General features: G+C 43.0%; 1 protein-coding gene across 3 annotated transcripts in view; it reads right to left on the bottom strand.

Moving 5' to 3' along the window:
- Window positions 1–360: 360 nt before the first annotated feature.
- LYZL6 (lysozyme like 6) overlaps window positions 361–13,327 on the bottom strand; it is a 31,456-nt gene continuing 18,489 nt past the window's right edge. For 2 of the 3 annotated variants that reach the window (XM_073235730.1, XM_073235731.1), the window contains 4 exons: window positions 3,946–4,168; window positions 2,883–3,041; window positions 1,880–1,958; window positions 361–711 (listed from right to left, as the gene is read on the bottom strand). In XM_073235730.1, coding sequence (XP_073091831.1) covers window positions 642–711; window positions 1,880–1,958; window positions 2,883–3,041; window positions 3,946–4,084 — 447 coding nt within the window. In that variant the 5' untranslated portion in view covers window positions 4,085–4,168 and the 3' untranslated portion in view covers window positions 361–641. Of the gene's footprint in view, window positions 712–1,879; window positions 1,959–2,882; window positions 3,042–3,945; window positions 4,169–12,031; window positions 12,206–13,327 lie in introns of those variants that run through there. The other variant, XM_073235729.1, reaches the window with a different exon arrangement.

The following is a 13,327-nucleotide window of genomic DNA, read 5'->3' as shown; positions in this document are numbered from 1 at the left end:
ACCCTATCACTAATTTATCCACCTCAATATACCAGACCCTGAGCCCCACCTCTTACATACTTCTGAGTTTTGTTTATTTCAAAAATACTTGGCTTTGGAGGAATTACTCAGATCCTGATGCTGTTTCAAACCAATAATTATAGATCCCATTACCCATTTCATTATAGATTGTATTCATGGTATATATCCATTCATTCATTGTCTCCATTATTCCTGTATGTCTCTGCTATTCTACCTTCATTATGGATACCTCAATAATAGCTAAGTTTTATCTTCCATCTCCTAGTACCTAGCACACTCCTACTATATAAGTACTCAAATATATGTGGAATTAATAATAAATAAAGTAACACATTCTTAGCACAAGTAATGCTTTAATAATTCCCCAAATATAGAAATTTCTTCATTGTAGCCCTCCTGCTTTGCAAATGACAGTCAGGAACCAGGGGCCTGGGCCTGTGCCTGGATAGAAACAAGACAGAAGCCCGAGGAAACCATCTATTCCTGGGCCTCTGGTCAGTTTTATTTATAAATGGGAAGGCAAGAAAATAACATGAAGTGGAGGCAAGAGGAAGAAGAAATGAAGAATTCCCAAGTGAGGAGAGTTCTGGAATGACCCCACAGCAGGCCTGCCCCCCATCTCATTCCAGGTGACATCCTGTCATCCAATAGGAGAGTGGCCGGCCTGAACAGTGCAGCTTCCAGTTTACCCTGTGGAGAAAAAAAAAGATTGGCTTTTGCTTCTTACTTAGTAGCTGCATGTGAACTGGCTACACAGCACCCAGCAATTGGTCTTCCACACACAGCAATTCACAGAATCCCCTTCATTCCTAGTGCTCTGTCTGCCCTCCTATGGTCTGATTCTTCTTTTAAATTTCCTTTATCTGTGGTGTTTGCCCTCTTCTCCCATTCAGTATGCTTCCCCATTTTTACATATTAATCTTCCTCTGAAGGTAGAGAATTGAGTTACAAAAAAAAAAAGAATTCCCAGGTACAACCATTGACTGTCAGAAAAAGCTCAGCCCTTGTAGTGATCAATGTCCTTTCTTTTGTGTTGTTTTTATAGTATGTAAAGCACTTTATTCCTTCCATCCTCACAGTTGCCTATAAAGGCTGCCACTTATATTATTTATATATTCAGTTTGAAGCTCATAAAAGTTAAGTAACTATCCACTGGTAAGCTGGCAGTTTTTGGGGTGTCTGCCTAACTGATGAGCAACACACTTTTTAAAGAAAATGTTGCTGCCAATTATGGAGATGGTGTCTGCATGGCAGCTATGATTGTATGGCTTAGTTGCTCCCATGCCTACAACTGACTGAACCAAACAGGGACTGCAGGTCCAAACAGGGACTGAGCCAATCAGTTTCTCTATCCCAGGCACTTGGACCAGGACTGAGCCTAGCCAGTCTCTATGGTCGCTTAGGATGTTAGCCTATAAACTTGAGGCAGCCAAAGTGTGTCTTGCAGAATGTGGAGCAAAGAAAACTGATGTGCAGAGGGAGCAGTGAAGCAAATGCACCAAGAGAAGCAGAAACCTGCCAGCTAAAGGATGCTGGCAGTTTCCAACTCTGCTTCCATCTCTTCCTGAGGCCCAGCTGCACCCCTTTTGAGGGCTCAGTCAGATGCCATGCCCTCTCAGAATAAATCTTCAGCTAACTCAGGTTGTTTTGTTACTACAACCAGGAGAGTTTTATTTAATACGATAGCAGAGAAAGACCAGATCCCAGGTCTTCTAAATCAGAGTTCTAAGTACTGCCACTCTCCCACCTTTTTCTGGACTGTAGAAAGGGTCTAGTTCTTGCCTACTACTGTCCCTTTCTCTGTCACATGCTTCTTGGGGCTCTGCCTGCTAACTTAGGCCCACAGGGTCCTCCTCACCAGTTGTTCATCCCCCCTGCTCCAGACACAATCTTTTTTGCACAGTTGATGGTCGAGAGGAGATTGGGGCTCATCAGTTCTGGAAGAGAGAAAGAGAACACCTTGAGATCACAGAAGACAGGCAGGGCCTCAGGACTGAGTCAGAAACTGGGGTTCCCAGGTGTCACACCCCACCCAGGGGCTGAGACCTTCCAGATTAGGCAAGACCCTCCCCAGAGGCCCATTTAGACTTCTCTGTCTGGCTGCTGAAGGTCAGGAGTGGCTGGGGGGAGGAGCAGGACTAAGATTTGGGCCTTTTTGCCACCGTCCTTCCTGGTCAGAGTAGATGGTGGTTTGCCTCGAGTTTGGGGATTGCTAAGCAAAGGAAATGCCTAAGCAGGCAGCACAAGGACTGGGGTAAAGTCCTGCCTAACTAGAGAAGGCTCTTCAGGTGAAAAGCCCAGGGACATTAATCAGAGTATGAAGGAAGAGGTCAGAGACAGTCACGAACCTGTGAGGCCCTCTGGCTCAGCTCTGAGGCTGGGAGTTTGCCCTTGGCCTTGGGTCAGACCAGGAGCCAAAGACAGTGGTACTTAGTGGTTAGAGCTGAGCCTTCAGGGCCACCAGCCTGGCATACAGCACTGGTTCTATGAGCCTCAGCTTGCTCATCTGTAAAAGTGGGGATCATAATAGTTTCTATTGCATGGAAAGTTGGATGAAATGAACTGTGCATGGGAAGTGCTGAGTATATAATACATTCTCAGTAAGTGCTGGCTGCTTCTGCAGCTGCTCCATTACTCCTGACTGTGCAGCGCCCTCTGGAGGCTGCTCGAGCTCTGCGCAGTCTCCTAACTGGTTGGGTATTAGGACCAGCAGTCAAACTCTCTGCTCAGCAAAGGGAATCCTGGGATTCCTTGAGTCAATCCCCCTGGGGATATTCCCAGGCTTTGAGTGGGGAGAGAAGTCCTGTGAGTAAAGCCTGGTCATCTCTCTCGCCTCTCCCACCCTGGGGCTCTGACCCGACCTTGGCATTCCATGTGGCAAATGTTTTCCGAGTGACTTCGGTTATCGTTGCACCAGTAGTGGCTGTTGATCTGGAAGATGCCATAGTCAAAGCTGCCATCCGTATTTTCATATACCTTTGATATGTTGAAGTTACTTTCCACAAAAGCTAGGCACAGCCCTTAAAACAGGGAGAAGAGTTTTTAGAGGGGGCCAAGCTGAGGCAGAAGGAAAATGGAGTTGAAGGCAAGATGAAGAATCAGAAGAAAGGAGTAAGGCCTAACAGGCTAGATGGGACTAGAGGGCTAGAAACACCCACTAGCATCTCCTCTCATCCTTTGGTCCATTCACCCCCACCCCTGCACTTAATGATCACCTACTGTGTGCCAGGAACTGTGCAAAGCCCAGTAAGGGGCATTTAACTGGATCAACTGCAAATGCTGCCTTCAAGGGGCCTACAGAACAAGAATGAAGATATGTACCTAAAAAAAGCACAAAGCAAGGTAACAGGAGAAAGTGTTGTGAGATAGGTGTGCACCAATTCTGGGCAAAAGGGAGTCATCCCTATCATGGAGTAGAACACAGCGTCTGTACCAGCTGCTTCCTCTGCCTGGAATGCTCTTCCCTGAACGGGGACCAGGTCTTTTACTTTATGCAGCCCTCAATGTCATGCAGCTCAATGTCACCTCCTCAGAGAGGCCTTCCTTGACTTCTTCCTCTAGAATGGTGTTACCTATCACCCCTGCTTTATTCTTCTGCATTGCATTTATCACCAGCAGGAAGTACTTCCCACAATTATGTGTTTTTTATTGCTTGTCTCTTCCTCTAGAACATGAACACTAGAAGGGAAGGGGCTTTGTTGATGTCTGTATTCCCAGTGCCTGAAATAGTTAGTGGTACATTAAATAAGTGCATAGTTGATAACTATGGAATGAATATGGAATGTTGGGAAAGGCTTCTTGGAGAGAGTGACTTTTTGAACTTGGCTTTTAAAGATGAATGAGAGAGAAAGAAAAATAGCTACATAGGGCATAACCGGGAGAGGAGGAGAAACGGGTGGGTGGGTGTGAGGAAGTGGCACTCACAGTCACTCACAGAGTAGCCCTCAAACCCATCCAGGTCTTCCTGGTGCAGCACCTTGGCCAAGTCACAGCGGGTGATTAAGTTGGCCTGGTGTATGGCAAGCAGGCAGCTGACCAAGGAGAAGAGTAGCACCATCGGCATCTTCAGAGGGGAGAAGGTGCAGTCAGGGGCCTGTGGTTCTTGGCATCTCAGACATCCTGCTGGTCTTCTCAGAGCCTGAGGAATCTGCAGAGAGCAGCCAAATGGCCTCGTTCACCCACTGCTCCCACCTGGCATTTCCAGTCCCTTTCCTCTTATTTATTACTTATTATTACACATTTTACACAGAAAAAAATTTTATTACAGAAAGTTTTTAACATTTACAAAAGGAGAGAGAATACATGAACCTCTATGTACCCACTGCCCAGCTTAAACAGTTAAAAACCAAGGCCAATCTCCTTTCCTCTGTAAGTGTCCATCCCTCCTTTAGCTATTCTCACTGTAGGAATGGTCACCCAGCTGTGGGCATTTGGGTACTGGGGTGGGGACTGAGGTTGGCAAAGGAGATTAATGAGGATTGTGCTTCACCAGTCTTTGTGTGTTTTATTTGAGCATCCGGACACATGACATGTAACCTTCCCCAAGAGTATGTCCTGCCTTGCACAATTCCCAGGTGGCTGGTTATAACTGCTATCCTTTGGTTTCCACTCAAAGGTGCATATCATAAAGCAAGTAAGAGTGATGTTGTGGTAGAATAAATTTCACTTTCACACTGTGTGTGTGTGTGTGTGTAGGGATGAGTGAGGAACACAGGCTTCACCTTGTATTCACACTGCCTCCTTTCAAAGGTGGGGTTGCTGTGCGACCTTGGAAATATACTTAACCTCTCTGGGCCTCATTTATAAAATGAAGATATGCTAATACCTACTTAATAGGGTTGTCATAGTCATTAAAGGAAATACTAAATGTACAGATGTTTGTTTCCCATTCCCCCCTGAACTGGAGGCAGGACTCCTGGGAATATAGCTGATTCCCAGGCTGGAGGAGGAAAGAGTATGAGATAAGTCTGGATTATCTTGTGCCAGAAAAAGGAAGTGCTCAAAATACGGAATTGGGCATGTCAAATGGCCATGACAGCTCGCTCAAAGGGACACCCACTGGCCAAATCTAGAACATTTTTTGGTAACAGCTTTATTGAGATAAAATTCATACTATATAATTCACATGCCATATAATTAAATCATTTAAAGTGTACAATTCAACAGTTTTTTAGTATATTTGCAGAACTGTGCAACTATTACCACAGTCAATTTTAGAACATTTTCACCAGCATCAAAAGAAACCCGTACCCATTAGCAGTCCTTCCCCATTCCACCTTCCTCCAGCCTCTGGCAACCACTTCTCTCCCCTTTCTATCTCTATGGATTTGCCTATTCTCACATTTCATATAAATGGAATCATTCAATATGTAGCCTTTTCTGTGGCTTCTTTCACTTAACATAATGTCTTCAGGTTCATGCATGCTGTGGCATATATCAGTATTTCATTCCCTTTCATGGCTGACTAGTATTCCAGTGTGTAGAGCTATCCCCATTTGTTAATGTATTCACCAGTTTATGGACATTTGGATTGCTTCTCCTTTTTGGCTATTAAGAATAATGCTGCTGTGAATATTCAAGTTTGTATGTGAATAAACATTTTCATTTCTTTGGGTGTATATCAAGGAATGGAATTGCTGGGTCATACAGTGATTTAAAGTTTAAACTTCTGAGGAGCTGCAAGACTTCACAATTGGCTGCATCATTTTACATCCCCATCAGCAGTGTATGCAGGTTCCAATTTCCCCACATCCTCATCAACACTTATTATTATTTGTCTTTTTGATCAAAGCTATCCAAATGGGTCTGAAGTGGTATCACATTGCAGTTTTAATATGCATTTCTCTGATGGCTAATGATGTTGATTATCTTTTTATGTACTCATTGGCTATTTTTCTTTGGAAAAATGTCTATTCGGAAAACCTAGAAGAAATGGACAACTTCCTAGAAAAATACAACCTTCCAAGACTGACCAAGGAAGAAACACAAAAGTTAAACAAACCAATTACGAGCAAAGAAATTGAAACGGTAATCAAAAAACTACCCAAGAACAAAGAACCCGGGCCAGACGGATTTACCTAGGAATTTTATCAGACACACAGAGAAGACATAATACCCATTCTCCTTAAAGTTTTCCAAAAAATAGAAGAGGAGGGAATACTCCCAAACTCATTCTATGAAGCCAACATCACCCTAATACCAAAACCAGGCAAAGACCCCACCAAAAAAGAAAATTACAGACCAATATCCCTGATGAATGTAGATGCAAAAATACTTAATAAAATATTAGCAAACCGAATTCAAAAGTATATCAAAGGATCATACACCATGACCAAGTGGGATTCATCCCAGGGATGCAAGGATGGTACAACATTCGAAAATCCATCAACATCATCAAAAAGAAAGACAAAAACCACATGATCATCTCCATAGATGCTGAAAAAGCAATAGAACAAAATTCAACATCCATTCATGATAAAAACTCTCAGCAAAATGGGAATAGAGGGCAAGTACCTCAACATAATAAAGGCCATATATCATAAACCCACAGCCAACATTATACTGAACAGCAAGAAGCTGAAAGCTTTTCCTCTGAGATCGGGAACTAGACAGGGATGCCCACTCTCCCCACTGTTATTTAACATAGTACTGGAGGTCCTAGCCATGGCAATTAGACAAAACAAAAAAATACAAGGAATCCAGATTGGTAAAGAAGAAGTTAAACTGTCACTATTTGGAGATGACATGATATTGTACATAAAAAACCCTAAAGACTCCACCCCAAAACTACTAGAACTGATATCGGAATACAGCAAAGTTGCAGGATACAAAATTAACACACAGAAATCTGTGGCTTTACTATACACTAACAATGAACCAATAGAGAAATCAGGGAAACAATTCCATTCACCATTGCATCAAAAAGAATAAAATACCTAGGAATAAATCTAACCAAAGAAGTGAATGACTTATACTCTGAAAACTACAAGTCACTCTTAAGAGAAATTAAAGGGGACACTAACAGATGGAAACTCATCCCATGCTCGTGGCTAGGAAGAATCAATATCGTCAAAATTGCCATCCTGCCCGAAGCAATATACAGATTTGATGCAATCCCTCTCAAATTGCCAGCAACATTCTTCAATGAACTGGAACAAATAATTCAAAAATTCATATGGAAACACCAAAGACCCCGAATAGCCAAAGCAATCCTGAGAAAGAAGAATAAAGTAGGGGAGATCTCACTCCCCAACTTCAAGTTCTATTATAAACCCATAGTAATCAAGACAATTTGGTACTGGCACAAGAACAAAGCCACAGATCAGTGGAACAGACTAGAGACTCCAGACATTAACCCAAACATATATGGTCAATTAATATTTGATAAAGGAGCCGTGGACATACAATGGTGAAATGACAGTCTCTTCAACAGATGGTACTGGCAAAACTGGACAGCTACATGTAGGAGAATGAAACTGGACCATTGTCGAACCCCATATACAAAAGTAAATTCAAAATGGATCAAAGACCTGAATGTAAGTCATGAAACCATTAAACTCGTGGAAAAAAACATAGGCAAAAATCCTCTTAGACATAAACATGAGTGACCTCTTCTTGAACATATCATCTCCCTGGGCAAGGAAAACAACAGCAAAAATGAACAAGTGGGACTATATTAAGCTGAAAAGCTTCTGTACAGCGAAAGACACCATCAATAGAACAAAAAGGAACCCTACAGTATGGGAGAATATATTTGTAAATGACAGATCCGATAAAGGCTTGACATCCAAAATATATAAAGAGCTCACACACCTCAACAAACAAAAATCAAATAATCCAATTAAAAAATGGGCAGAGGAACTGAACAGACAGTTCTCCAAAAAAGAAATACAGATGGCCAACAGACACATGAAAAGATGCTCCACATCACTAATTATCAGAGAAATGCAAATTAAAACTACAATGAGGTATCACCTCACACCAGTAAGGATGGCTGCCATCCAAAAGACAAATAGCAACAAATGTTGGCAAGGCTGTGGAGAAAGGGGAACCCTCCTACACTGCTGGTGGGAATGTAAATTAGTTCAACCATTGTGGAAAGCAGTATGGAGGTTCCTCAAAATGCTCAAAACAGACCTACCATTTGACCCAGGAATTCCACTCCTAGGAATTTACCCTAAGAACGCAGCAATCAAGTTTGAGAAAGACAGATGCACCCCTATGTTTATCGCAGCACTATTTACAATAGCCAAGAATTGGAAGCAACCTAAATGTCCATCGGTAGATGAATGGATAAAGAAGATGTGGTACATATACACAATGGAATACTACTCAGCCATAAGAAGAGGGCAAATCCTACCATTTGCAGGAACATGGATGGAGCTGGAGGGTATTAAGCTCAGTGAAATAAGCCAAGCAGAGAAAGAGAAATACCAAATGATTTCACTCATCTGTGGAGTAGGGGAACAAAGGAAAAACTGAAGGAACAAAACAGCAGCAGAATCACAGAACCCAAGAATGGACTAACAGGTACCAAAGGGAAAGGGACTGGGCAGGATGGGTGGGTAGGGAGGGATAAGGGGGGGGGAGAAGAAGAGGGGTATTAAGATTTGCATGCATGGTGGTGTGGGAGAAAGGGGAGGGCTGTACAAGACAGAGAAGACAAGTAGTGATTCTACAACATTTTGCTATGCTGATGGACAGTGACTGTAAAGGGGTTCATAGGGGGGACCTGGTATAGGGGAGAGACTAGTAAACATAATATTCTTCATGTAAGTGTAGATTAAATATAACAAAAAAAAAGGAAAAAAAAGAATGAAACAGAAGGGGGATTACTCCCTGATAGGATAAAACTAACTGTAAATCAAAGATTAATGCATGCTTTAAATATCCTTAATTTTGATCACTTAAAGGGTGTCAGATGATCGGCTATGGAGGTACACTTTTCTGATAATATTCCTTTCTCTTAAAAAAAAAAAAGCAGTTCCTGTGTGGTGACCTCCAATGAGTTCTACACAATGGTATAAAGGGCATATCAAAGTTTGGGCAAAGGGTCTGTTTGTGTTTATACAGAGGATCAAAGCCTAATTTGGCTACCCAGAAAATGAACTAAGATACAGTATGAAGAAGAACTTCCAACATCAGCACTCTCTGGAAGAGTCATACCAGAAGATGATCATCAAAAAACCTCAACAAAGATCCAGGCGATGCTGCAGTTGTAGCTGCATTCATCCCACTGGTTCCTGGACTTGCCATTGGAATGAAGAAGGAGATATCTAAGCTGGCCTGTGCATACAGTAAAACAACAAATTTGACTGGACCTATACTGTTGGAACTCAACCAAGAATTAGGAGAAGTGCAAGTTGTAGCACTCCAAAATCTTACAACTACAGACTATCTACTGTTAAAAGAACATATAGGATGTGAACAGTTCCCAGAAATGGGTTGTTTTAATTTGTCTGATTTCTCTCAGACTGTTCAAGTACAGTTGGACAATATCCATTATATCATAGACAAATTTTCACAAATGCCTAGGGTGCCTAACTGGTTTTCTTGGCTTCACTGGAGATGGCTGGTAATTATAGATCTGCTTTGGTTATGTAACTGTATTCCTATTATGTTAATGTGTGTGTGCAATTTAATTAGTAGTTTAAAACCTATACATGCTTAAGTTACCCTACAAGAAGATATGTCAAAGAAATAATCAATCCTCCCATGTTTTCTTCTGTCTGCTACCTCTATAGCTTTTCTTCTTCCTTCCTAATTACAACCCTCAAATAGAATTCGTGCCTCATATCAAATTTACTGAGTATCATAATTCCTCCAAGTGGTAAAGATACCTCAAGACAAATGCTGGGCATAGAAGCCACAGAGCATAAATCTGCAAAGAAGTAAAAAGCTAACCTTTTCAAACAATATGGTTTCTCTCTCACTTACCAACTTTACATTTCCCTGTACGGCCCCGGAAGATGACTGGTTAGCCAGAGACGGGTAAGATTCCTCAAGGGAGGAACAACCTAAGACAGGCACAGTCGCAGGGGGGCCATCAGGTGAGAAATTGGGGATCAACAGAGGTGAGGCTTAGAACCTCACCCCCCTGTTTTGAGAGAAATCTTCTGCATTCGTGGATGTTTTATTACCCTTGTCTAGCTTGGATTAACACATAGTCTACAGGCACACACCTGATCATCTACATTTGCTCTCTTACAACACTAAACTATGTTTTCTACCTTTATCTTGCATCTACCTACCACTTCAGCATTTTATTAAAAAAAAAAAAATAATAATAATAAAGGGAGAAATGTGGGATTCACATATAAATCAAGTATAAAAATCAAATGAATATTCATATTTGACCTGATTGTTTATAGTTCATAATGAGTGATCAAAACCGAAAGTTTCTGTGATGACTGCCCTTGTACTGTTCACCATGTAAGAACTTATTCACTATGTAAGAATTTGTTCACCATGTAAGAACTTGTTTGTTATGCTTCAGAAGATTGGAGACTGACGAGAATTAGGCTGGGGGTGGATTAATGATTGTGCATTGAGCGTTGACCCCCCTATACTGAATTTTATTGTTGTTAACAACCATTTGATCAATAAATATGAGAGATACCCTCTCAAGAAAAAAAAAATGTCTATTCAGATCCTTCACCTATTTTTTAGTTGGGTTATCTGTCCTTTTATTATTGAGGTATAAAAGTTCTTTATATATTCTGGACATTGGAACCTTATCAGGTACATGATATCCACATGTTCGGTAGGTTACCCTTCACTTTCCTGATGGTATTCTTTGAAACACAAAAGTTTTAAATTGTGATAAAGACTCATTTATCTATTTTTTCTTTTGCTGCCTGTACTTTTGGTGTTATAGCTGAGAAAACTTTGCCTAATGGTTCCAGGGTTATCTGGGACAATTTGACCATCAAAATAAATAATGATAGTGATGGATTATAGCCCACTGAATGAGACAGGAACCTGTAAGCCCGTAATAGTAATAAATAAATAGATACACAGTGGAGAGGAAGAGGGGAGCTCTTCCTGACAAAAAAATGCTGACCACCAAATGTAGAGGCAGTCAGAAAGTTGGAAAATCACCTTAAGGCAACCATCACAGTTTGGTCTGATCAAGAACGAGCAGTGGATGCTAACTCTCACGTGGGAAGCTTGATGAAGAATTGGACATGTACATGGTCTTAAAGCTCCATGCACCTTAGGTACATGGGAAAAACAGGAAGTATACGGTGGAGAAACCAGAAGGCATTTTGGCCTTGCAATCAAAATTAACACCACCTATAAGGGTCACAGAGATTATGGGCCTCCAGCTGTGTAACCCTGAGGACGTGCATCACTTAGGCAGTGTTCTCACCAGGGATGCATAACCTGTATCTGTTCTTGAGGAAAAATTGGATAAAGACAAACTGAGGGGAAAATCCACAAAACAACTGAGCTAAATTCTTCAAAGCAGTCAACACTATGCAACCAAAGAATGGGGCTATTTCTGTCACTAGGTGTGTGTGTGTGCGTGCATGTGTACTTGCGGCTTTCCCCTTAAGCTGGGTGTGTGTGCCTGAGCGCCAAGGCCTGGCCTCCTCCACCCACCAGCTCCATGAGTCAAGCAGCTTCTGCCAGGACAAGGTGGATGCCCAATGGCCTTGTTCCCTCAGGCATCTTTTGTTCTGTCGTCTAAGACCCACTCCATACCAGCCTGAGCTTGTGACCATTCTTTTCTTCTCTCTCCCACCCTAGAGTTGCCAGATTTAGCAAATAAAATGATAGGATGCCCTAACTACAGTTACATTAGAATATCAGACAAACAACACATACTTTTTTTTGTATGTCTCATGCAACCCTACTCTGCCCTCAATAGGTTCCTCCAGAAACAGATGTCACTGAGCCTCAGGAAGCGGGGAGCACCACCTCAGCCCACCAAGTCCCTTCTTGGGGTTTCCTTGGGGAAAACAGTGGGTCTGGCAGATGCATTCCGACCTCCCCTTCCCAAGCTTACCTCTCTCCTATCCCTCTCTGACCTCGGGTCCCATGTGTCCTGAGCTTTCTGTGAGAATCTGTAGAACAAAGCCCTTGGGTAGGAGCCGCCTCTTCCTCATGAACTATACTCTAGCCCCACCCCGCTCTCAGCCCTCCATGTTCTAAAAAGGCCAGAGTGCTGGGCCACTCCCACCTTCTGGAACCCCAGTTCTGTGATGTCATCACTCCCCTGGAAATACTCTGGTCTTAACCATGCAGATTGGTTCTGTCTTGAGGCCTATCCAATCTTCAGGCAGAAATGGCAATGGGCCTGGAAGGATTGGTGACGACTTTGAGGGAGATCCCAGGGTGGGACAGGGTGGAGAGTGCTGACTGCTCTGCCTGCCCACCTCCCTTCCCTTCTGGGAACAGTACCACCTTCGGGGGAACTCCTTCCCCTGTGGGGCTTTAGTAGGGGCTGCCAGTCACAGAGCACCGCGCTTCAGGTGACAGGGTATGCCTACTGCCCAACGAGTGTATTTTGAATGGGAACTAAGTGGAGCAGCTCAGCTTCTCAGGGGACACCTCTGGGCAGGGGGCCAGAGGCCAACAGTTTGGAATCATGCAGATACAGCCCATCTGAGAAGATAAATCTCTTTGAAGAGGGAACAGAGTCCACACAGGATTCCAGCCCCCGAATCCACCCTTTCTGCAACCTAAACACACTCCTGCCCTAAGTGCAATCCTGTAATTCAATAAATGTAAACAAGTTTTACCTGGCTTTCTATCACTGGCAACCAAAAGAGATTTGCATAGCAGAGTAGGCATGGGGTTAACCAGCTGTGCAATGGTGACCTGACAACCTGTCACCCCCCATGAAGGCCACACATCTCAGTATCACTAGTCACCAAGGAAGTCTGTCAGACATTTCCACCAACTGTAGCAAAAAGGAGGCACGAGGAAGTCCTGTTAGCGATGGTTACTCTACCCTCTGAAACAGGATGCCAGGGTCTGGCAGAAAGAAAGCAGGAAGAGCTTTCTAAATGGGCAGTGCTGCCCCAAGCCCTCTGCCAGCAAACTTCTCTTCCCAGCAGGGCAGCAGCACTTCGCATCTTGGAATGTGAAGCCGGAAGGAGCTGGGGAGGAGGCAGAACCCTGGGAGAGGAGCATTTTCCAAGTGCACTTTATGAGGTACCCATCGTGGCCCAAATTTTGCAGGTTGTCTCAGATGATCCAAACAAACTTGTCTGTACAGAATTAGAGCCCTGGGTGGGACGAGAGGCTTCCAATTTGGCCTGGGCAGGGGCTCCCTGCAGCTTAAAATCTTACAGGGGAT

Source organism: Manis javanica, chromosome 4 (genome assembly GCF_040802235.1).
Source record: "Manis javanica isolate MJ-LG chromosome 4, MJ_LKY, whole genome shotgun sequence".
NCBI classification, from domain to species: Eukaryota; Metazoa; Chordata; class Mammalia; order Pholidota; family Manidae; genus Manis; species Manis javanica.
This window is presented reverse-complemented; position numbering and strand designations above follow the sequence as displayed.